This window comes from Gaeumannomyces tritici (assembly GCF_000145635.1).
Source record: "Gaeumannomyces tritici R3-111a-1 unplaced genomic scaffold supercont2.3, whole genome shotgun sequence".
NCBI classification, from domain to species: Eukaryota; Fungi; Ascomycota; class Sordariomycetes; order Magnaporthales; family Magnaporthaceae; genus Gaeumannomyces; species Gaeumannomyces tritici.
Window position 1 is genome coordinate 1,255,600 of NW_008804547.1, and position 21,938 is coordinate 1,277,537.

At 58.9% G+C, this 21,938-nt stretch overlaps 12 protein-coding genes and 1 non-coding gene across 13 annotated transcripts; 5 read left to right on the forward strand and 8 right to left on the reverse strand.

Annotated features, from left to right (window-relative positions):
- Window positions 1–961: 961 nt before the first annotated feature.
- On the forward strand, window positions 962–2,321 carry GGTG_05514 (hypothetical protein; the record flags this gene model as incomplete). Its single annotated transcript, XM_009223317.1, has 2 exons — window positions 962–1,301; window positions 1,378–2,321. The coding sequence occupies 2 exons, from the start codon at window positions 962–964 to the stop codon at window positions 2,319–2,321; spliced, it is 1,284 nt and encodes a 427-aa protein (XP_009221581.1).
- Window positions 2,322–2,863: 542 nt separating this feature from the next.
- Window positions 2,864–3,775, reverse strand: GGTG_05515 (cellulose-binding protein; the record flags this gene model as incomplete). The annotated part of the gene is made up of 4 exons (XM_009223318.1): window positions 2,864–3,109; window positions 3,178–3,272; window positions 3,335–3,601; window positions 3,700–3,775. 4 exons carry the CDS (start codon window positions 3,773–3,775, stop codon window positions 2,864–2,866), a joined length of 684 nt encoding a protein of 227 aa, XP_009221582.1.
- A 750-nt stretch (window positions 3,776–4,525) lies between these two features.
- On the reverse strand, window positions 4,526–6,517 carry GGTG_05516 (hypothetical protein; the record flags this gene model as incomplete). The annotated part of the gene is made up of 4 exons (XM_009223319.1): window positions 4,526–5,070; window positions 5,143–5,396; window positions 5,503–6,084; window positions 6,173–6,517. The coding sequence occupies 4 exons, from the start codon at window positions 6,515–6,517 to the stop codon at window positions 4,614–4,616; spliced, it is 1,638 nt and encodes a 545-aa protein (XP_009221583.1). The 3' UTR covers window positions 4,526–4,613.
- A 140-nt stretch (window positions 6,518–6,657) lies between these two features.
- On the reverse strand, window positions 6,658–7,356 carry GGTG_05517 (hypothetical protein; the record flags this gene model as incomplete). The annotated part of the gene is made up of 3 exons (XM_009223320.1): window positions 6,658–6,862; window positions 6,988–7,071; window positions 7,244–7,356. The coding sequence occupies 3 exons, from the start codon at window positions 7,354–7,356 to the stop codon at window positions 6,658–6,660; spliced, it is 402 nt and encodes a 133-aa protein (XP_009221584.1).
- Window positions 7,357–7,709: 353 nt separating this feature from the next.
- GGTG_05518 (LEA domain-containing protein) lies at window positions 7,710–8,172 on the reverse strand (the record flags this gene model as incomplete). Its single annotated transcript, XM_009223321.1, has 2 exons — window positions 7,710–7,900; window positions 7,977–8,172. 2 exons carry the CDS (start codon window positions 8,170–8,172, stop codon window positions 7,710–7,712), a joined length of 387 nt encoding a protein of 128 aa, XP_009221585.1.
- Window positions 8,173–8,756: 584 nt separating this feature from the next.
- On the reverse strand, window positions 8,757–10,186 carry GGTG_05519 (hypothetical protein). Its single transcript, XM_009223322.1, has 2 exons — window positions 9,583–10,186; window positions 8,757–9,509 (listed from the first exon to the last, which is right to left on the reverse strand). The coding sequence occupies exons 1-2, from the start codon at window positions 10,065–10,067 to the stop codon at window positions 8,906–8,908; spliced, it is 1,089 nt and encodes a 362-aa protein (XP_009221586.1). The 5' UTR covers window positions 10,068–10,186; the 3' UTR covers window positions 8,757–8,905.
- Window positions 10,187–11,247: 1,061 nt separating this feature from the next.
- Window positions 11,248–11,850, forward strand: GGTG_05520 (hypothetical protein; the record flags this gene model as incomplete). The annotated part of the gene is made up of 1 exon (XM_009223323.1): window positions 11,248–11,850. One exon carries the CDS (start codon window positions 11,248–11,250, stop codon window positions 11,848–11,850), a length of 603 nt encoding a protein of 200 aa, XP_009221587.1.
- Window positions 11,851–12,029: 179 nt separating this feature from the next.
- GGTG_05521 (hypothetical protein) lies at window positions 12,030–14,072 on the reverse strand (the record flags this gene model as incomplete). Its single annotated transcript, XM_009223324.1, has 3 exons — window positions 12,030–12,334; window positions 12,515–12,983; window positions 13,392–14,072. 3 exons carry the CDS (start codon window positions 14,070–14,072, stop codon window positions 12,030–12,032), a joined length of 1,455 nt encoding a protein of 484 aa, XP_009221588.1.
- A 932-nt stretch (window positions 14,073–15,004) lies between these two features.
- Window positions 15,005–16,460, forward strand: GGTG_05522 (hypothetical protein; the record flags this gene model as incomplete). Its single annotated transcript, XM_009223325.1, has 6 exons — window positions 15,005–15,208; window positions 15,289–15,537; window positions 15,610–15,921; window positions 15,999–16,096; window positions 16,164–16,351; window positions 16,423–16,460. The coding sequence occupies 6 exons, from the start codon at window positions 15,005–15,007 to the stop codon at window positions 16,458–16,460; spliced, it is 1,089 nt and encodes a 362-aa protein (XP_009221589.1).
- A 219-nt stretch (window positions 16,461–16,679) lies between these two features.
- Window positions 16,680–17,902, forward strand: GGTG_05523 (hypothetical protein). Its single transcript, XM_009223326.1, has one exon. It carries the CDS (start codon window positions 16,879–16,881, stop codon window positions 17,785–17,787), a length of 909 nt encoding a protein of 302 aa, XP_009221590.1. The 5' UTR covers window positions 16,680–16,878; the 3' UTR covers window positions 17,788–17,902.
- On the reverse strand, window positions 17,784–19,061 carry GGTG_05524 (hypothetical protein). The gene is made up of 2 exons (XM_009223327.1): window positions 18,439–19,061; window positions 17,784–18,348 (listed from the first exon to the last, which is right to left on the reverse strand). The coding sequence occupies exons 1-2, from the start codon at window positions 19,020–19,022 to the stop codon at window positions 17,892–17,894; spliced, it is 1,041 nt and encodes a 346-aa protein (XP_009221591.1). The 5' UTR covers window positions 19,023–19,061; the 3' UTR covers window positions 17,784–17,891.
- Window positions 19,062–19,619: 558 nt separating this feature from the next.
- On the forward strand, window positions 19,620–19,717 carry GGTG_20114. The gene has a single exon. It is a non-coding gene; the product is annotated as a tRNA-Pro (tRNA).
- A 273-nt stretch (window positions 19,718–19,990) lies between these two features.
- GGTG_05525 (hypothetical protein) lies at window positions 19,991–20,383 on the reverse strand (the record flags this gene model as incomplete). The annotated part of the gene is made up of 2 exons (XM_009223328.1): window positions 19,991–20,086; window positions 20,207–20,383. 2 exons carry the CDS (start codon window positions 20,381–20,383, stop codon window positions 19,991–19,993), a joined length of 273 nt encoding a protein of 90 aa, XP_009221592.1.
- Between the last annotated feature and the right edge of the window lie 1,555 nt (window positions 20,384–21,938).

The following is a 21,938-nucleotide window of genomic DNA, read 5'->3' on the forward strand; positions in this document are numbered from 1 at the left end:
CCAGTAGGTTAAGCTTCCCGTGTTCGGGTTCGTTTCTAGTCGATTCCTTACATTTTCTCTGCCTGAGATGGCAATCTCTGGGATATAAAGGCCGTAGCTGAGCATGGCCCAGATTCTATCTGCCCAGAGGATAGCGAGGCTGCCAGATGCAGGCGTTGACTCAGGTAGGGGGTCTCGACTTACAGAGGGTCAAGGTATCCAGGGTGGTAATTAGCGTTCGGACGGGCCATGGACGGGACACATGGGGTGGGGGTGCCTGGTGGGAACTAGGAGTTCTAGTTCGTCGGCCGCATGTTTTGATCTCTCTCCCAGTCCGTGGTCTCGGGAGGTTGCGTTTTAGATTTGCCTGTCACCGGCAGCTACTGACTCTCCCCCCGGGCGCGGGTTCGGATGGAGATGACCCCATTCTCCTAGCTCAATGCACAGTCCACCGCCGTTATCATGCCACGTCGATGGCGAACCCGCAGCTCGGCCGGCCTTTAACCGGAGAGCGGAACCCGCCGCCCCCTCTCCTCAATGGCAATGGGAGAGTGGTGAACGTTTCGTCTCCGCCGGTTTGGGTCAAAGTTGGACAAACCCCTTAGCAATAAAAAAACATACCCCGCCCGTCTGAAGATGTGAAGCTTTCTTTGTGGGGCAAGCATGACCAGAAGAGGCATAAGGGCCCGACCAGCACCGAAATACTACAAAAATCTAGCATCTACTTCTGACCGGCTTGGCACTAACAAGACTAATCGTCGATGACCGGTGTGATTGGCCGCGCCTCGACCGGAACGGCTCGTCTTTTATAACCTCGAAGAGGGCTCTGAGATCCTCCAGGTATTCAACTGCTGCCGCCGCTTGACCGATTGGATGTACTAAAGATAGAGCAGCACTCAAAGATCCCATTCCAGGAGTACCAGCAGACAGGTTGCAACCGAGACTGGTCGAAAAGCTTGACGACCCCCCCCCCTTTTTCATGATGAGCGAAAGTATGGACCTGAGCATTGGGGTCTCGGTCGATCAGGACTGGGCACAGGACGTGCCGACGGCGCTGGCCCAAGTGCCGCGCCAACAGCCGAAACAACAACAGCAGGTTAGCGCGTGCGACCAGTGCCACCGACGCAAGCTGCGGTGCTCTAGGGAGAAGCCGGCCTGCGGGCGGTGCCATTTCTCCGGCCGCCAATGCACCTACAGCCTCTCCAGGCCGGCAGGCAGACCGCGCCGCTCACTCAGCGGCAAGCCCGAGTCCTCGGCGGGAGAGCTCCTGCCAGGCCGGCTCAACGACAAGATGGCCGAGGCGATCTCGTTTGCTGACACGGGTAGGCTTGGCACAAACCCCCTAGGTTTCCATGGGGCCTTGGCGGATATATTGATACTAATAACACCTGTTCCCAGCCGTCCCCTTGATGCGCGAGTATCCCTTGCCTGGCTCCCTATTTGATATAAATTCCTTTCCGTCCACCATGTCGGCCGTCCCTTTCCCGGACACGTACCACGACACGTTCTCCGGCACCACAACCCTCTGCACAAGCCCAACCGTCATCAGCCCTGGCTCGGGCGTCACCGGGCACAGTGCGCTCAGCCGTCCGCTGCCCAGCCTGCCGGGCCACCCCGAGCTGGCCTTCCTCGCCGACGGCGGACGCCCGGAACCGGCCGGGAGGGCCGCCAGCCCGCCGACCTCGGCGTCGGCGGGGAGCGAGGGCGCGGTGTGCCACTGCGCCGAGGCCCTGCTGCGGTCCGCGTTGGACCTGGAGTCGGCGGCGGCGGCGGCGACGGACCCGTCGCCCAGGCCGTGGGTGCTCGAGCTTGCCAACACCGGGTTCGAGGCCGTGGTCATGTGCAAGCAGAGGCACGACGGCCTGCAGCACCTGATGCTGCTGGTCGTCATCTGCCAGCTAGAGAGGTACACGGGCATCGCGTGCCCGCCGCTGCCGCTGCCGCCGCCGCCGCCGTCGCCACTCCCACAGCACCAACAGCAGCAGAAGAATAATGGCGGCGTGGCGGCGGCGGCGGTGGCGAGCCCTGGCAGCCGCGGGAGCAGCCTGCCCCTGTCGCCTCGCGGGCTGGTCTCGCCGCCGCCGCCGCCGCCGGCCGGGTTCGGCGAGCATCAGGACCCGCCGCCGGACGCTAAGGCGAGCAGCTCGCAGCCGGATGAGCTGGCGTCGTTCTCGAAGGGGCCCGTCCTGAGGAGCTATCTCCTCCTCGCCGCCTTGTCTTCCGAGGTGCTCACGCGCGAGGGGAGCCAGTCTTGCTTTCCAGAGGTGCCGTTGGATGTTACCCGGGGTAGGGTGGATTGGATGAAGGCTGCTTTTAGGGCTCGGCTGGGGCTTGACGTCTGAAATGTCTGGTAGTGAGATTCGGTGAATTGCTAAAGATAGTTCCACCAGCATTTCAGCTGGACGACAACTCGCCCATGATGGTTCAATATTTCCAGCTACGCATACGTGCCTCTCGTCTAAATACATGATACCAACTACCCTGAAGGGGAACAAACCTTGACTGCCTTGTGTTTGTCACCGTAATGCTTGCTTTTCTGGACCTGCTGGTTAGGCTGTCGGGCCTTGGGGAAGCTTTGACTGCTCCTAGTTAGCTTCGCGTTTCAGGTCATGATGTCTCCAGGGATTACTTGGCGGCATGAAAAGCTTCGAGGCGTGAAAAGATTGTGTCTTGGTCTCAAATTTTTCATTCGTCTGTTCACTTATGGGATGAATGGGACCCCTTCCTTGCTGTTTGGATAACGCCATGCCGCCAGTTCTGCGGCCGCTGCCGCATTCATTTCATCATCCCGCGCCGTTACCATGTGGCAAAAGTATGCTTTTAGCTTGAGAAGATGAGATATCGTCCTATGCCATCATCCTCCCATGTCCACCGTACATGGTCCTCACTGCTTTATGCTGCCCTTGATGATCTGGACCAGCAAAGGCGACATTTTGGAGGCGATGATCTGGTCGCCCTGCGCGCCGGGGTGAACTCCGTCGCGGTTGGCGCTGGCGGGGTATCCCGTGGCGACGTCGAGGACGTAGATGGGAGAATCGGTCTTGTTCTGCTGTGCGGCCCAGGCTGGGATCTGGTTGTTTATTGCCGTGACTCCGGCTTGGCCGAACGAGAGGGGGATGACGGTGTCGACCTTCGCGCGGATTTTGCAAGTGAGCAGAGGCACAGAGGCGGGATCCGTATGAAGCAGAGTGAACGTACAATTATCTTGACCTTGGGGTTCGCGGCCCTCAGCTGCGTGACGATGCTGGTGTAGGCGTTGATGATCTCGGTTGTCGTCTTTCCTCGACTCACGTCTGGAGACGGAAACATCCAAGTCAGTCGTGGTAAGCAAGGATCTTGTCAGTGATGGTCTTACCATTGGTGCCAAGCATGAAGTTGACAATGTCGGGCTGGTTCAGGCGCAGCCAGTTGGGCAAATTGGTGCGGGCAATGTCGACGGCAAGGAATCCCGAGTGCCCCTCGTGGCGCTTCTCCCAGGCCGGGTCATTGGCCCGGCAGTTCACCGTGTTGCTCGTCGTCGAGCCCACGAACTGAACCGAGCCCGACACGCCGGCGGCGACCAGGTTGTCCCACACCAGCGCCCGCCAGCAGGTGATCTCGGTGATGCTGTCACCCAGGGGCACTATGGGTAGGGCAGGGATAACGGTGTCAGTGAATGCTCATCTCTGACGTCCCTATCTCTCCAGGGCCGCCGGGCAATAAGAGATCGAGGCCCCTTACTGAACTTGAGCTTTGTTTGACACAGCGCCGCGCCTGAAAAACAGGCAACGGCGGCGAGGGCAGAAGCGAAATGCATCTTTTGTTTTCGAAATCTCTGATGTCGTAACTATGTCGTTCCAGTTTCCCGCCAGGGAGACCATGGCACCCCACGACCGCGTCTGGGAGGCAGTGTGAAGGACTTATTTATCCCGTCAAGTGCCCCTGAACAGGCCCACGAACGTGCCATACTCGGTATGTATTCCCCGCATCGTGGGAGTTTACCGACCAAGTCCTCCTTGCTACAATATCTGCCTAAGTGCTATGACGGGAGTGGCCGAATGAGAGTAGAAGGGCTGGAGTGGGAAAGTGCTCCGGAAGATGGCAGACGCTCGCCGGATAATGCCAACATGAGGGGACGTGGGCAGTGGCAGATTGATGGATTTACCCACCACACGCCAGCTACTCTATCTTCCGGATCTCCCCTCCCGGAAGCCACAAAGAGCTCCCTGGAGAGCTCGCTGTCCAAAATTGCCCTTCATAACGAGTCTTGTCTGGGCCTCAGCAGTTGTGGTGATTGGACGGGTGGGCGCCCGAAACCGCGCGGCCACCCCGCAGCCATCTTTACAATGATCCCGGCAGGTATCCAGCCTTGAACCCTCCGCCTTGGAGCAGGGCGGCAGATATACCGCGGCCCCGGACGAGCGGAGCGGGCCAATGGGTCCAGCTTCCGTTCGACGCTGGGGCAAGGATCATAACTGTCCCCAACATGAAAGAGGACATGCGTGATGCACCGCAAGCGTCCGCAAGAGAACCTTGTAGGGGAAGGCCGGCGAGAACAAAGAGGGTAGTGCTTTTCAAGATGGCAGAAATACATATTAAAACATAGTCTATCGCACATTGACATTCATATTATCATAACACCCCGCCGTCGGAGCCTATGCCTTCTTGCCCGGAAACTCCAGCACCCACTTCTTCATGATGGCGACGGCCTGGATCTGCTGCTTCTCGAGGTCGGCGTTGGCCTCGCTCTCGCGGCGAACCAGGTCGCTGCAGTGCCCACCCCCGACCACGAGCAGGACGGGTCGCTCGTCTGTCGACTCGAGCGGGCCGCCCGGCCTGTGGACCGAAGACGCGGTGGCATCGCGCCAGGGGTCGAACTCGTTGTTGACCTGCAGCAGGCGCGTCGAGTTGGTGTAGAGCCAGCCGCCGTCGGTGAAGCGGTTGACCCCGTCCACGTCGAGCCCCCGCGCGATGCCGTGCCTGTACGTCCTGCCGTCGACGACCTCGGGCGGGAACATGCGGTCGCAGTACCCGTCGTAATACTTGGTGTCGACGAGGCGGGAGACGATGGTCGGCTCCCCCTGGGGTGCGCCACCCTGCCACCATTTGAACCTGCGACAGCCCGAGGGAAGGGTCCATGTTAGACAGTTGTGGACACACAGGACGGGATGGGGTTGTACTCACGGCTCGTTGCACGTCATCCACCACCAGGCCCTGTTGATAGGAGCCGAAAGGCTGAGGTCGGTGAAGCTCGGGTCGGTGAGGTTGAAGGTGTTGTAGCAAGCGACCGGGTTGTTCGCGCCGTAGATGGCGGGGTCGCACGAGCCAGGGATCATGATGTCCCTCGTGTACTTGGCATAGCCCTCCAGCGCTTTTTCCAGCCCAACTCCCTCAGCTGTCGGTGTGGAGGCACCGGGAAAGACGGAGGGGAGCGCGTTCTGTACCGTCCCAAAGAATCTAGATTAGCACACAACGATACCTTGCGGTTGCCAAGGCGCGTGTTCCTCCAACACCCAGAGGCGAGGGGGCCCGGCGGCGTCTTACCTCGACGTAATCACACCATCGAAAGAAGCTCGAGTACCCCGAGCTGAAGCCAACCGGCTGCCACTTGATGGCATTCGCGATGGCAGAGCCGAAGTCGGAGTCGTGCTCAAGGTCGGCAAAGCCAAACTTGGTCTTGATCGCCAGCTTCTCCTGAGGCGAGCCGGTGAGCAGCACCTTGTCCACGTGCTCAATGACTTTCCGCACGTCGGCGCTGCAGTTGCGCGGCATCCCCTCCTGGACGGGGCTGAAGTACCGCCAGAAGTCGCCGACGGCCTCGACGACAGGGCTGCTGGCGTAGTAGGCCCAGAACGTGCCCGGGTCGAGGCGTTCGATCCAGGCCGACAGGGCACCCGCGTAGGAGCCGCCGGTCATGACCCAGGGCGCCTTGGACGGTGCGCTTTTGCCCTCGGGGTCGAAGGGCAGCTTGACGTTGCGGGCGAAGTAGGTGTGGTCGGCGATGGCGTTGTTCAGCGTGTGGTACTGCAAGTTGTGCACCGTCAGGTCGCTGAAGGGCGATGATTCGCCCCAGTACCGATGCTCGAGCATGATGGTGGCGCCACCAACCGCCTGTGCGATCATACCCTGAGACTCGCGTGTCAGTATCATAGGAGGGTGTAAGGCGGGTGAACCTAGTGCTGAATAGGGGGATAGATATCTAGGGAGCGCTTACAACCATGCTCCTGTTTGTGAGGTACGCTAGATACGGCTCAGCCGTAGACTCTCCCATGCTGAACATGCTGACGGGCGAGCCCGGGCCCTGGTAAAAGGTGGTGTCCCACCAATACCTTTGCTTGAAGGTCCCGAGCGACGGGTTGGAGTGGTCTATTAGCTGGTCGAAGTAGCCCAATCGGATATCGTACCGACGACCCAACTTGCTCCCGTTGACGTCCCCGCCGAGCTCGGCTATGGCCTCGTCGAAGTCAAGGGGCGGCGGGAGCCCGTCAAAGCCTGGATGGTAGGCCGTGACCTGGCTGGCGAGAGCTAGGAACAGGGAGGTGACCGAGGTGAACTTCATCTTGACTGAGAGGAGCAAGGGCACCGGGGAGACTAGCGGTAGGCGGCAAAAGTCGACGGAGTCGCGGGTGCAGCCAAGGGACAAGCGTAATCCTCACTAGGCGCCGCCCGCAGGTCTTATACTCAGGTCTGATACCATCGCTATTCAGGGGCCGCATACCGGCTTGACACGATGTCAGGCAGGCGGGTCAAAGGCAGGACAACGTCGACCTCGGGCGGTCGCTGGTGTCGGTCAGACCGCAGCCCCCTAAGCAAGCGTTCGCCACCCGCTGCATTGCGTCCTTGTCCGAGAAGCTCATTTCGTTTCGATAGGGGAGGAGGTTCAGCATGCGGTCGCATGGCCACCCTCGCAGATGTGTCCGCTTTGTTTTATTGCAATTCGCCCCGCGACTTGCTGGCGAGTTCTGGACAAGGAGGGCATGTGTAAATCACAAGCCGCCGCCGCAGTACAGGAGCTGTAGAGTAACTTACTGCAGAGCGCATATGTTGGGCACAGCAAGCAGCCGCCTCCTCCGTCCCTCCAGCATGCGCGCCATCGCCGACATGTTGCGGTCGCTGGTGTCACAACGTGGACAAAAAATTGACTTTTGTCAAAAGGGGGTGTCAAGCAATAGAGTTTGTGAAGGCTAGGTTAAAAGATGGGAAAAGCAAGCAAACCATGAGGATCCCGCCAAGACAGGAACAGAAATTAGACCTGTCATGCCAAGCACAACGCGCTAGGATTGACTCGGAGAGGTCAAGATTGGGTGAATCGGCCGAGTTGGAGATGAGCCCTGGCCCCACACCGGCCTCAGCCTCCTCTGCCTGGGGCAGCTCATGCCCTGAAGTGAATTCGTCCATGTTCGTGATAGGAAGCTCGTTGCAGAATAACGAAGTTTAAAGCGCCCCGTACCCCGTGTTTTCATCGCAGGTTGCCGAACATGCAGCGCCGCATCGTCAAACCTCAAAATCGATCCGGAGGTGGGTCTTGGAAAAAGTGAAAATGGAGGCAATGCATCCCAAATGTCTACCTGTAGCGCCAGACCGCCCTATTCCCCCTGGATCTGCTTTCTATCGTACAATGGAGGCGGATGCGTTTCGTTTTGGCCCAAGGTGAGAGGGTGTAGGAAAAGGTGCGGGAAATGGTGCAAGAGGGACGACCTAGACATCGATATCCCCGACCATTGATAGATGCCAAGTCCATCGCCCCGGGTTTACATCTTCTTCTTCATCTGCTCGGCCGCGCCCTTGGCTTTGCCTTCCATCTCGGAGGCCTTGCCCTTGGCCTCTCCCGCAAGCTCGCTGGCCTTGCCTGATGCCTCGCGGCGGTACTGCTCTGCCTTGCCCGTCGCCTCGCCGGTTGTGATATCCTGGGTGGCCTCCTTGACCTTGGTGCCGACACTGGCTGTGGAAAGGCAAGATAAGAGGGTGCGTCAGTGACTAAGAAACCCCCAAGTTCTAACTGGAATTGGATCACGTACCGGCGACGTCAATGCCGTCAACCAGCTTGTCGCTGACAGCGCGATCCGCCTTCTTCAGGACATCTCTAGCGGACTCGGTTGCGGTCTTGTGGAAGGTGGTGGTGGTGCTGAACGCTGACCTCGGCACGGTCGCTGTGGCGGCAGTGCGCGAGACGGTGACCAGGCGGCGGACGGCGACCTCGGACAGGAAAGACATGGCGGGCAATGTGTTGTCGTCGTGGAGAAGCTGGTGAAGATTGCTGTGTTGATCAGGGATCTAACGTCGAGGTACTTTACTTTGAGGAGAATGGTTAGAGGGGCAGACGGGGTTTTCAGAGAGGACTGGGTCGCTCTCCAGCATAAATACTAATATCTAGATCGACCTAGCTCCTTCCTGCTTTTTGTGCTAGTGATGGCCAATATTGTAATGGTGATGTCATTGAGAGCTCTGGTGGGGCCGAGCTGCTTTCGCGCGGCTGAGCAGTGACGTACTGTTGGAGATCAGATGCAAAACACAACGCAACAAGAATGAAATGCAAGGTCCGATGGGCATGCATCCGAATGGGGTGTCTGTTAAAACCTCCAATTGTGCATACAGCAGCCGGATTTCAAAGGCTTGGGCTTGTCGGGCCTGGTGGCTTGGGATATCTCGTGTGGATAACCTGACATTCACGTTCAAGGCGTAAATCTCTAGCTTATAAGAGCACACCAAGAGTGGTCGCGGTCAGCAAGCTGCTTCGAGATCGGGATTACCGTCAGAGCCATTGTAAGTTTAATCCTCACCAAGACTTGCTGAAAACATGCCGCCGAAACAATCAGGGAGCCAGGCTCAGGGGGGCTGTAAGCTATGGGACGGTTTCCAATTTCTGTCGTCCCCGCGCAAAGGGAATACATAAACATATATCTAGGTATCCAAGAACTTGGCCACTGCGGCTCAGGATCAGAAAGCATTACCGTCCCGTGAATACGGGTTTCCTCTTCTCCGCAAACGCCCGCAGCGCTTCGTTCCTGTCCTCGGTGCGAACCACCCGCTCGTACATCTGCCCTTCGCGCTCCGCCGACGGCGCCTCGACGGCCTGCAGCGCGGCCCGCACCGCGATGGGCCCTCCGTCGCAGATCTCCCCGGCCAGTCTGACGGCCTCGCTCAGCGCCGCCCGCCGCGCCCCCGCCAGCAGCGACGCCTGCCTGTCGTTCTCGTCGGGCGTCTCGGCGGCCTCGTCCTCCGGGAGCATCACCTCGACCAGCCGGTCGGCCAGGCCGATGAAGTAGGCCTCGGGCCCGCCGACCACGCGGCCCGTGACGATGAGGTCGCGCGCCCGCGCGCGCCCCACCACGGCCGGGAGGCGGTGCGTGCCGCCCGCCCCGGGGATGATGCCCAGCCGCGTCTCGGGCAGGCCGACCGCGGCGTTGGATGTCATGACGCGGAAGTGAGTCGCCAGGGCGAGCTCGAGGCCACCTCCCAGCGCGCGCGAGGATATGGCCGAGATGGTGGGGACAGGGAGCGCCTCGATGGCCGCCAGGGTGGAGCGCAGCGAGGTGAGAAATTCATTTGTCCTGTGTGAGATGATGCGGTACCGAGTCAGAAATGGGGGGACGCGGTGGCGCGCAACGGTCAGAATAGTCTCACTCCTCCTGTGTAAAACCCCTCCTCTCCTTGAGGTCCGCCCCAGCGCAGAAGGAGGTATCGACAGCGCTGGCCAGCACGAGCGCACGCGTCGGGCCCTTCTCGCCGTCGCCGAGGGCACTGTCGAACCGGTCGCTCCACGACGGGGCCGGGATCTCGTCGCCGGTGGCCGGGTCGTACTGCGAGCCGACGCCGTCGATCTCCTCGCGCAGGGAGGCGAGCAGGGCGCGCGAGATGGCGTTGCGGGCCGCGGGCCGGTTCAGCTCCAGGACTCGGATATGGCCGCTGTTCGGGGCGGGAATGTCCGTGACGAGGATGAGTGGGCCCGGCTTCGCGTCATCGGCTGTCGAGTAAAGGCGGGCGACGACGGGGCGCCAGCCGAGGCTCTGGAGGCGCAGCGGAGCAGATGTGGCAAAGGGAGCTTGACGGGCTGCTGCTGCGGCTGCCCGCGCCGCTCCTGCGCAGACGAGGCGTGGCCGTAGAAGCATCCTGTCGTCGATGGGCCTGCGCGCAAAGGGAGGTGCGAGTCGGGGAGATGGCGAGTCAATTGGGGCCGCCCTCACCAGTGTTTGGCGATGTTTCCACTTGACCTTCCAACTGACAGCGGCTAGCTTCGGCTCCCCGCAGTGGCATTTCGCCGGCTGGTGCGGTGCGTGTTGGGTGGAAGTGGGCCCGTACCGACACCCCTGTCACTCGTGGGGGCACGTCGATTCAAACTTCAAGCATGAACAAGAAAAGAATTGAGGGAAAGGAACAAACTCCAACTAGACGCGACGGAAAGTAAAACTTGACGCGCTCGGCATGGAACATTAACACGGATAACAAGATTTGTCTGTCTACCCGTTAGCTCTTGCGAGCCCATCTAACACTCCATGCTGATTTATGCTCGATTGCTTTCTCTGGCATTCTCCTTTCAACACGCGAGCGTTCAACGGCAACTAATTGCCAAGGGCGGAAACCTCGCTGGTGTCAAACCCGACCATGTCCTAGCAAACAGCCTCTCTGGCCAGCAGGGGTCGCGGCCTCCGAGAGCAGACACAACACATGCGTCCCCTTTCGTCATTTCTGGGCAACCTCGCCGTGTCAACATGCTTCCCGCCGCGATCAAGTTTATGCGTGGCGTTGGCCAAGTTGACCACAAACCTACCCATTTCCCTTGCTAGCTGAGCCTTGCTTGCCTGGCGACCTCCCAGTATGTGGAAGCGAGATAAATAGGTACCTAGCTATGTGACTGTTCTGGCAGAACAAGGTTGATGTGAGGCTTATAAGGTCTGCCAGCCTACCAGCCACTGGCCCAGTCTGCTTGCTTGGTAAGTAGGTAGGTAGGTACCTAGGTGTGCGGTTGTGACTTCCCCCCTCACCAGTGGCCGGGCAGTTGCGTGACATCTGGCGGGAAATGGCTCGCTCGGTGCTCGCTGCCTGGCGTTGACTTTACTCTTTTGCTGGACCAAAAACTCTGTGACGAATGGCGTTTTCTGGTATGTATCTCCGATGGTTTGTTCGTTATATAAGTAGGCAACGGGCACGATGAGATTCGGCACCCGCCATTCCCGTTGTCCATCCATCCATCCATCCATCCATCCATCTCCTCGCCTTTGACTGATTTTTGACAGCTCGTTCGAGCCTGCAACTCGCCTCCTCTCATCTCTTGTCTTGTACTACTTCCAAATGGCCGATGCACTATCGAGGACGGCTCCCTTGGAAAGGCACTCGCTGAAGTCGCCGGACTTTTTCCACCCCGAGCCTGTCTGCCGCACCAGTCTTGCCAACGAAACGTACGGACGCGGCACCATGAACACGCCATCTACCTCCCGATCGGGCCCCAGCACTATTCACGGCGGAACTGGATACCTCCCGACTGTTGATATTCGTCAGTGCCACGTGGAGGGCCATCGCGGCCATGACTGCTGCAATCCTTGGTGCCAGCGACTCGAGTGCCATATATTGCGCAATCCAAAAGAAAGGGACCAGTCGGGACACAAAGACTTCCCTCTTCCGTCTCTCCGAGAGCACCTTCACGGAGTCCTAGGAGTGCCGCCGGTCCAGCCGGCTCCGTCGAGCCCTCGAGCCCGCCGCGAAGCGTGGTTGATGCCGCTGGCATCCGACTCGCCAGACTCCCAGGGCAGTAATGGTCGGCGGCGGTCTGCGCGCGAGGCTCAGGCGGCCGTCAAGCACTCGACCTCGCCGGATCCTCAGATCAGCTATGACGGGCGACGTACTGCGAGGCACGCTCAGGCGGAAGCCGAGCAGTCAACCTGGCGGGATTCTTAGGTCAGCCATGGCCAGCAACAAAATCCCAAGAAACCGAGACGAGAGGTTATGCTGCAGTCGGCCGCCCATTATAGCGATTAAATTTAATATAAAATGTGATAACTCATAGTGGTTCTTCCTTTTCTTTTTTTCAGTTTGAAAAAAAATATTCGAACATTTCTTTTTTTCGGTTTAAAATATTAAGTTGCGCGTACCGTTCCAATTTCGATTAAAGGTTTAAATCTCAGCCCAATTACCCGCCTCAAGCCCGCGCAGAATGGGTTGAGGTGTCCGGTGAGAGTTGGGAGGCCTTCAACAAGCCGATCAGCGAGGTCTCCAGCACGGCACGTCCATCCAAGAGTCGTCCGGCGACCCGCACACGCGTCCCATGCCGCGGTACCCCTGGAAGTGCCCAACTGGTGCTTCCTGCTGGTGCTGGTGCTGCCGCTCGCGCTGGGCATCGCGGCGCTGAGGCTCTGGCCCGCTGTCGGTGCCGGCGTGGCCGCTGTGCACCATAATCGCCATCAGCGCCGTCCCTCTCGTGCCCACTCAACCCTACTGCTAGCCTCTGCCAACGTCTTCATGGGCTTCAGCGTGTGCTATTCCAGCTGCTAGGCGGCGGCGGCGTCTAGTTCGTGGGCGGACCTCAAGGACCCTCATCTTCGTGCCGGCCTTTGGTCAGAACCTTGACGCGCAGGCGCAAGACTTGCGTCTCGGACGAGAAGATGGTGGGTCGCTACGCCAAGGCCCCGCCACGGGGCCGTCTTCCGCGCGCGCAGATGATGGCCCTCTTTCCTCAACTGCTCCATCTTCGTCGGCAATGCTAGACGACTGGATGATCGGGACCTTTTTCGCGACGGGCACGCTCTGCCGGTGGGACAAGACGAGCCAATTCGTGTGCGCAGACGCCATTCTCGTCTTCGCGTCGGCCGTCGAGTAGGGCGTGTGCGGGCGTCCGCAACATGTTCCGCCCTGTACCCCCGGGGGTCCTGCTCGAAGCCGGCTTCTGCGTCAGCGTGGCCGTCGGCGGTACCGTCCAAACCTGCGGCCTCGCCCTTAACAGGACGGAGCTGGCCTGGTTGGGGAACGAGGTCACGCCCGTCGGCGCCGACTGCATGGCCTGCAACCAGAACGTGGCGCTGTTGCTGCTGCCGCTGCCGGCGGTGGGGTACTTTGAGCCCTCGCCAGCAGGCCACCCCATACAGTTTTCGTAAACATGGGATGAGTCGGTTGGGGTTTCCGGCTCTCGTCCTCAGACGATCAAGGGGCTACTTGTGGCGGCCATGGGACATCCTTTACATGGCACTTCAGTCGACAAGTGGCAAGTGTAACAATGCGAATCATTAGCTACTATGTCGTGTTTCTGCTCAAAATTCCCCGTCTAAACGAATACAACGCCAGTTGGATGGAGAAGTGGTAAAGAGGTAGCCATCTCCTAGTCGCTTACTCGAAATCGAGGTCTATCCATTAAGAAGGGCCCGTCACTGTCGCATCAACTCCCCAAGGTAATCGACCAGAAATAAAGAAAGGATGGCGATGGAAGTCATGGCGACGGCGCCTACAGGCCCATAGTACGAGCTCCCTGAAGACTTGCACGTGCACACTCCCGATCCGCCGGATCCGCCGCCGCCGCGTGGCTTACTCTTCGCCTTCGATTCCCCCCGGCTCAGTCCCCGGCTTGCGGGCAAGGGCAGAGGCTTGACCTCGTCCCTGTTCTCGTTGTAGACGAACCAGTCCACCATGATGTGCTTCATCTCGGCGTCCTGGCAGTTCCAGTCGCTGCCATATGCCGCGATCTCCTCCCCGCCCGCGTTCATCAGGTCGTAGGCGGCGGCCAATATGTCGGCCAGGTCCCCCACCGCGAGCGCGAACTCCAGCTTGCCGGCCGCGGCGGGGCCAGCGGCCGGGCTCAGCACGATGCTGCAGGACCCGGCCTTTACGGCATTCACGCCGACGCCGGCCGAGGGGACCTTGTACACGTACGGGCGCCTGGTGTTTCCGTCACCGTCGTCGGTGCGCTGGAGGCTGCTGAGCAGGCTCTTGCAGTCGGCAGCGCTCGCTGGCTTCATGTCGGGGCTGGGTGCCAGGCGTCGCAGGGTGGCATTTCCCTCGCAGACACGGGGGAGCGCGCGCTCAGCAAGCTGGAGGGGGTTGGCGGGTGGCATGTCGGTGGCGGATGCCGAGGCTACTGCGAGGAGCAGCGCGAGAGCCAGCCATTGGAGAATGAGGGGTCGGTACGCCATACTTGATGTTATGTAGATGTGCTTGCGTTCAATGGTGTTGTTTTGCTGATGGACCGTGTCTGTCTGGCTTAAAGTTGCAACAGCAAGCACACCCGGAAGGCTACGAAGCTATATATGTCTTCGGTCTACGTATCTCTCGTGAATAACCAGTGACTTCCATACCGAGTGAAGATATCTACATCAGGAAGAAGCTCGAATTCACCTCTCGTTATTGACTCGCCCCTCGCGTTCCAGTGCTTGATTTAGCTGAACTGCGATGCCGATAAGAGCTATCACTGCCTCGGCTGCATAAATCAGTCTCGTCTTGTATGGAGTGCTCCTCGTCTCACCGCGGCTCTGGTCAGCGGCCGCATATCCCCTATCCCGCGTCACCCTACTGCCCTTGGCAAGACCTCGACTTCACTTGGCGAGCGGGTGCGGGTGAATGTCTTGCTACAATAATATGCGTTTATTAGGCCCCTCTTCGCCTACGCATCCATTTCCTGGGCTCACTTCGGCAATACCGACATTTGTTGCCACTCGCATGCGAGATCGCATGTGCCCAAATTGTATTTACTCCTCTTCTGCCGGCTGGCCCATTCGGATGCCATCCAATTGCCGGTGCATCGTTGACGCCGATTGAGGTCTGGTTCGACATCATCCACTAGCGCGGGCATATTGCTGTTGACATTGAGTATTTTAACCCGGCCACTGAGAGCATCACAACCGGCCTCCAATATATTGGATATGCAAGCTGGCACCGGCACCTACCTGCAAGCGAGGTACCCCCGGTCCCCTCCCGCGATCCTGCCGGTTCCCCTTATCTCTCATTCACGGTCTTATAAGCATGCATTCCAGATAACTTCTCGATTCAATGGAGCAAGGTCAAAGAACGGCACGGCTCAACGTCCTTCCCAACACATCGCAAAGTTCGGGTTCACCTACGACGCAAGATGGCTTGGTCGACTGGCCTTCTGATCCTGCTGGCCGCGCTTGGTGCTCAAGGCGTATGGGCCCAGGCCAACCGAGGGTCAGACTTTTTGCGCTTTGCCTGCTCCCAGCTCGTTGTGGAGCGTACCGACCCCCTTGTCAACCCAGGGCAGAAGCCGTCGCCGCATATGCACCAGATTGTGGGAGGCAGCTCCTTCAACATCACGGTGCGTGGAAGCCTTGGAGCCAGCCACATCCCGTGTTTGCAACATAACAACGACATACACTGACATGAAGCCCGCCCAAGATGGACCCAATGACCATCGACCCGCCCAAGACATCCCGGTGCACCTCCTGCCGGATGGTCCAAGATTTTAGTAACTACTGGACAGCATCCATCTACTTCCAGTCTCCGGAGAACGGCACATTCAAACGAATTCCCCAGATGGCCAACGGACAGCTAAACGGGACCCTGATGAAGCAGGAGGGAGGCATCACCGTCTATTACATGCGCCCCTTCAGCGGGAGGAACAAAAAGACAACCGTTATGAAGCCTGTAGGCCCATTCCCCCAAATGCATTGGTTGAAAGCCCAACCAAGGGTCGACTAACATTCCTCGTCCAAACAGGGCTTCCGCATGCTCGCGGGCGATGTGAGCCGCACGGCCAAGGCCAGCGGCCCGCTCACCATCTGCCACCGATGCCTTTCGGCGAGTGAGCGGGTGATGGGGGGCACGGGCGCGCCATGCGACCGCTCCGACACGTCCGAGTTCCCCAACAAGCCGTGCCCCGGCGGCATCCGCACCACCGTCATCTTCCCCTCGTGCTGGGACGGCAAGAACCTGGACAGTCCCGACCACAAGTCCCACGTCGTTTATCAGGCGGGCAGCGCCCTCGCTGGGGACCAGTGCCCGAGCACGCACCCCGTGCGCATCCCGTATGTTGAGCAACCGAGAGGAAGTTTTTCGTGACTAAAGTGGCAGACTAACATGTGATTTACCACACCGTAAAAAGGCAGGTGATGTACGAGGTCATGTACGATACCAGCGGCGCGTTTGCAAACCCAAAGTACTACAAAGATGGGAAGCAGCCGCTTGTCTACAGCTACGGCGACTCGTAAGTCCTGGCGTCACTCTTGGGCTCAACGCCCTTCTATACTGACCCTCCCGCCCAACACCAACAGCAAGGGATACGGAAACCACGGAGACTACCTCTTTGGCTGGGAAGATGACTCGCTCCAGCGCGCCATGGACGCTCTCGGCACCGACTGCTTCAGCGAGACCTGCCCGGTGCTGCAGTTGCAGTCGGCCGAGGATGCCATCGCCTGCACCAACCCACAGCAATACAAGGAGGACATTGGCAACGACGGATGTAAGTGGCATATCCACTCTACCCCAGTTCTGGGATCTGGCTCGCACTAACCAATATAATTTACGTTGTAGGGCTGAAGGAGCTTCCTGGTGGCAATGCCGTCTACTGAGGGAAAGCCAAAGAAAGACCAATGAAAGGAGGAATGTTCATGTGACAGTATCTTCAGATTGCCAAGCGCTTGGATTTCACCGACTTCCATTCGCCGGGGCCGGCAGTTGGTCATGCTTGTATTTCTTGGCCCCACTAGCAACGCCAAATTCACACCCTTCTCCCGTGATAGGCTGTCGCCCCTGAATGGTTTCACCGCATTTGCCGCACACAGCCCAATCAGGCGTGTCATGTAGGGTGTGCGGTTGGCTGTGGCCTCGACTACTCCACCGTCAGCTAAATACAACCCTTTGTTTTCGTCGCTCTCACTTCTCTTCTCTTCTCTTCTCTTCTAGTACGTGGTGTTTCTCCGCCTTTCGGCGCGGTTGCTCTCATCTGGAGTTGCCGCCGTCGGCATTCCCTAGCTCCACAAAGAAAGAATGAGCGCCGACGTGAGCAGCGCGTCCACGGGGGTGCCGAAGTATGCGACCGAGGCCACCATAACAGACAAGGACGACTGGCCATCGTCGCCGCCCCCGAACGCCAGGGGCGCCAGCGCCGACAAGGCACCATCGCCGCCACCGCACGTCGCGCCAGCGGTCGACACGCTACACACCACCTCGCCCGAGCTCCTCAACCAGCCCATCACGCTCGAGGCCTTCCGCGCCCTCGTCGGCATCCCGCAGCAGCAGCAGCAGCAGCAGCAGCATGCCACGGGCCCCTCCGGCACGCAGCTTCCGGCGCCGTCGACCATCACGCGGCGCACGTGGCGGACCCTCCTACTCCGCGACGACCCGGCGACGGCGGAGCGGCCGACGTCCATGTACTACAAGCTGCGGCGCGACGAGCGGCGGGCGCGGGCCATGCATGCGCTCGTCGACGCGGTGGTGTACGGGTCCATGCTGCTGCAGATGGCCTTCGCGGCCGCGCTCATCGTGCTGGGCGCGCTCAACGGCGACTACCACGTGCCCGTCGCCGTCGTCGGCGCCATGACGGGCATCCTGGCGGGCGTCCTGTCGCTCGTCAAGGGCCAGGGCCTGCCGAACCGCTACGTCCGCTACGCGGGCGAGTGCAGGCGCGTGGCCGACGAGATGGAGTTTATGGAGAGGGGCCTCCGCGCCGGCGTCGGCCGCGTCACCTATGCGGACGTGTTGGCGCTGCACCGCCTCTACGAGGCAGCCATAGAGGACGGGGTGGCGAACCACCCGTCCGCGTGGGTGTCGTCCATCGATGCCGTGGGCAAGGGGGCCCCTGGTCCGGGGCGGAGGGAGGACGGCCTCGTGCTGGGCGCTCGTGTGCCGGGCTTGGTTTCTGCGCCGCAGGGTGCGATGGGGGTCAAAAGCGGTTGATCAAATCGTGGGGGTGTGTAAACATTATCAGCTTTGCAGCGAAAGATACATTCATATAGGTACACGTGCATCCCTATGCTCCGCGAATATCCCACCCCTAGCCATCACAACAATAGCCTGGCACTCTCGGTCCCTGCGCGCTGGCTCGCCCTGGACGTGTCGTTCTTGGGAAAGCAAAAGCTGACGCCGGCGCCCTGCGGCCCGTCGCCGTACACCCACGTCGCGCCGACGCACCTGCCCGCCTCACTGGCGGGGAAGAGGTTGAGCTGGGCGCAGAGCGCGAGGCAGTCGTCCATGCCGCGGACGGGGAAGCGCCCCATGTCGTTGCCGCCAAAGTCGGTCCCGCACAGCTTCTGGAATGTCAGCCCCGTGCCCGGGACCGTGTAGTTGGCCCGGCCGGCCGGGACGGGGCACTCGATGCCCGGCGGGATCGCCGGGTCGGCGCCGGGCGCGAGAGGCGTCGTCGTGCTGAAGCACACCTTTGGGCTGTTGCTGTCTGGTTGCGACAGCGCGGTGGGCTGAACTGGGGCCGACGTTGTGCTGCTGGTGGTTGTGGTGTTACTGCTGATGTCTTGTTAGGCCGCGATGATTTCAGGCTGGACTATAGATTCCAGAGCGAGGAATAAGGTCAGTCGGTCAGGGACATCATACCTTGTCGAGCAACCTCCAGCCGGGCCCTGGGCTATTCCCGACGCGCCTGACCCACCCTCGATTTTCCTGTTCATCTGTGCCGGTACCACGCCCACGACGATCAGGGCGATAGCGAGGACCACGTTGCTGACGAGAAGCCAAAAAGTTGGCCGGCGAAGTCCGAGGATTCTTGCCGACTCCCGATGTCTTGCTTCCGCCACCGGGGATGATTGATGCCAAGTCCCGACCGTTTCACTTTCCGCGTGGTGGCTCGGAGAAACAGCGACCTGCCCCGGTGTATATGGCTCTTTCTCCATTTGGAGCACCTGTAGTCCATCGTGGCGGTCGACAATCTGGAGGCCCTCGTGATCATGGCCCTTGAAATTGGCCATTGTGTAATGTCGATTGATCCTTGTTTTTTTGCACGACGTCACTTCACAATGGTGTATGTTGTAGAAGTGGTGAAGGACGATGAGCAGATTCGACGGGACGGAGGCAGTTCTGCCTTCCGCCCTGCGTCTTTCCCTAGGTACCCGAGCCGTGCCCACCTTTTGGCACCACAGGGCCGCTCCTTGAATTAATTTGCCAAAATCGTCACCCGCCATCAAAAGCAAGGCCCCCTCATCGCCCCCTCTCCCGTCCCGTTACACAGCACCGCCGCAATGCAAGGACCGTCGCAATGAGGGGCGGCGCGGGCTGCTAATCGTCGGTGGTGGCCTTGCAGGCACAGGTCGCGTGTAAGTGGTATCTGAGTGTACCAAGCCTTATGCCAGAGGGCGACGTTGGCTTACACGGCGATGCTGTGCCGTGCTTGCCGAGACATGTGGGCCCAACTTTCTGGGGTCGACCAATTGCCCCTGGGCCAGATCTTATTACCACCTTGTCAGCCCGTTAGACCAAGAGCAGATTGCTTGGGGGTCGAAAGAAATGCAGACGTGCGGTCCGGGAAATCCAGCCCGCCGGGCCGTCTGACGCCACAGATGGCGAATGCCAACCGGTCATTCGCCGAACAAAAAGCGAATTCACCACCGCCCATCAGTTTCCCACGTCCTCTCCATTGAACCGCAGACGAGTCATCAAGTAGGCACCACGGATCCGGTCAGGAATCAGCCTTGCCCAGCCACATCGTGCTTTAGTGGACCTCGCACAAGCTGCGTTCCACGTGGGACCGCCCAGAATCGACGGGGCCACCAACAGCATCCAGCCGCGTGGTCTAGTCGTATGATTGCTGCTTCGGGTGGATTCCCATCGTGTAAACCATGGTTGTAGCAGATCCCGGGTTCAAATCCCGGCGCGGCCCTATGTTTTTACCGGTTTGCAACAGTCGACGCTCTCTGTCTTGATGGGCTTGAAGTCATCGGATCGCGACATTGCGGTTATTACAACAGTCTCGTGAGGGGGTTCAGTATTCTGACTAGCGTGATGGATTCGCTGCTCCTCATCGACCGAGTACCCTTCCTTATGCAAAATAGTTGAGATATCTGGCCTCGCGTCTTCCTCAACTTCCCTACATGTCCTTGTTCGGTTTTCCACGATATCGCAAAGAACATGACCAAGTCATATCAACGCTTAATTAGCGGCAATGACCAATCAAGGACTCCCGGTCCTGAAACTTGCAACAGTCCTTGAAAGTTTGCCTGTTCCTCTGGTCGACATTGCAGACGGGGCCCTGTTTCCATGTACAACGCATTAGCTATGACCACGTGAGACGGGTCCTAAACAGGCAGTAGCCATGCCGAGACATGCAGGGAGAATGCGACATAATAGTATCAAGAGAGACGAAACTCACAAAGCCACCGGCCTTCCTTCCCATAGCATTGCAGCAGTAGTTTGTCCACTCTGTCCAGCCAGCACCCGTGGCGCTGTTCATGCAAAGGCAGTCGTTGCCGTTGAGGTACCACCCGCATCCTTGGGCGTTTGCGCCCGCTCCGAGAGCAAGAAGAAGGAAGGCTGTCGAAAGGCGCATAGTTGTCGCTGGGGAGTGCTTTTGCCGTGTTTTCTCTTTAGAAAAGATGTACGAAAGATGGCCGACGCTTACATGCAACCTATGGTGGCTTTCCGAGATGCCGTGGGCCATTATATATTCGTCCTCCCTGGCAAGCAGAGCTACCCTCCTCAGCAGCACTGTTGAGGCGCACACTTGGGATCAGAAGATTCGGGTCTCGGTGGAGGTCCTCAATATGGCTGCAATGTTTATCCGCACTTTTACGACCAGTCCCAACATCTGGATTATAGTGTTGCTAAATCAAGAAACATCCTGCAGTCCAGGCCACGGCTAGCGGGCAATTCCACTAGAAGGCCCCCGGATCCGGCGAAGCGAATGCTACGTCTCTCCACGCAAGCGTACCAACGTTCGTCGACTTTGGGATGAGACGAGTTGTGTTGCTGACGGGACGCCCCACACGAGCGCCATACATGCCGGGCTTGTTACCGACTCTCGGCTGACATTCCGGGACCCCAGGGCGTACCGTGGTTGGCCGACGGGCTCAGCTGCTCGGCTCGGGGTAAACTGAATTCTGCGGGGGCGGAGCCGGGAACAAGCGGAAATTCCATGGGGGCAAATCGTCTTGGAGCAGGCTCAGCTGAAAGACAATACAGACCACAGACGAGGGGAATACGAATATAAAAGCAATATTCGTTAATTCACCGCCCCCTTCGACGCATGCAGCTACCAATATCCGATTTCGGAAAGGTGGTTGGTTAACCTCTCAATAGAATGATGCCACTGCGAAGTGGAGACCTGGCATGCGAGCTGGAGATGTGCGGGCAAGAGAGCGGTGTGCTTTGCCTAAAAACTCAGTATGCAACTTGGACGGTTGCATTTCCACAATATGGCCACACTTGGTACTCCATCTCGTATGATAACAATACAATTGGCTTGGCTCTTTCGATTGTGCATCCATTACTTTTCTAAAAGCGAGAGGTTTGAACGATAATTAATCGCCGCTCCAGCCTTCCGCCCTGCATTGCGCGGGCCGCACAATGCGAAAAGTGGTAATTACTTGCACGTTGCTGGTTCGATATTTCCTTGTCCGCCGTTTGATCTTTGCTGGCGGGTCCGGAATTGCAGCAATTTGAAGCTGAAAAAACGGCCTGGAAGCTCGGGCCAGGCCTTATAACCTCATTGCTAATAACATCTGCCTGCGTAGTGTAACGGTATCTTACGGCCCTTAGGGAACACCACCTGCGGGGCTGTACAAGTTAGCTCTGGGGTTTACACCTTCGAAACTCACAAGGCTTATCCAGGCCTCCTTTGTTCGCTGGCGAGCTGTAACCGAACAGGTAATTTCTGCAAATAAAATTTAAATTTGCACAATTAATAAAAGCTAGTAACAACCCGCGCTTTTCTTTTTGGCTTGGGGAAGAGCTGCGATTTAGCGGATGTGGATGCGGTAGTGAGCACGGGAATACAGAAACCACAACGCCCCCGAATGTTCCGTACTGCCAGCCGGGCTAACAATAGCGCCCTGCCATTTATTGCACCATTAAAGCTTTTACTTCTCAAGGCTAATGCTTTAAAA

Bases quoted from the DNA above. Each gene is read 5' to 3' on its own strand.
- GGTG_05523 (XM_009223326.1), top strand. From the start codon at position 16,879: ATGAGCGCCGACGTGAGCAGCGCGTCCACGGGGGTGCCGAAGTATGCG.
- GGTG_05519 (XM_009223322.1), bottom strand. From the start codon at position 10,067: ATGCTTCTACGGCCACGCCTCGTCTGCGCAGGAGCGGCGCGGGCAGCC. The intron at 9,510-9,582 runs GTGAGACTATTC...CATCTCACACAG, and splicing joins AGGGGTTTTACACAGGAGGA to GACAAATGAATTTCTCACCT.
- GGTG_05524 (XM_009223327.1), bottom strand. From the start codon at position 19,022: ATGGCGGGTGACGATTTTGGCAAATTAATTCAAGGAGCGGCCCTGTGG. The intron at 18,349-18,438 runs GTATGATGTCCC...AGACATCAGCAG, and splicing joins GCTGGAGGTTGCTCGACAAG to TAACACCACAACCACCAGCA.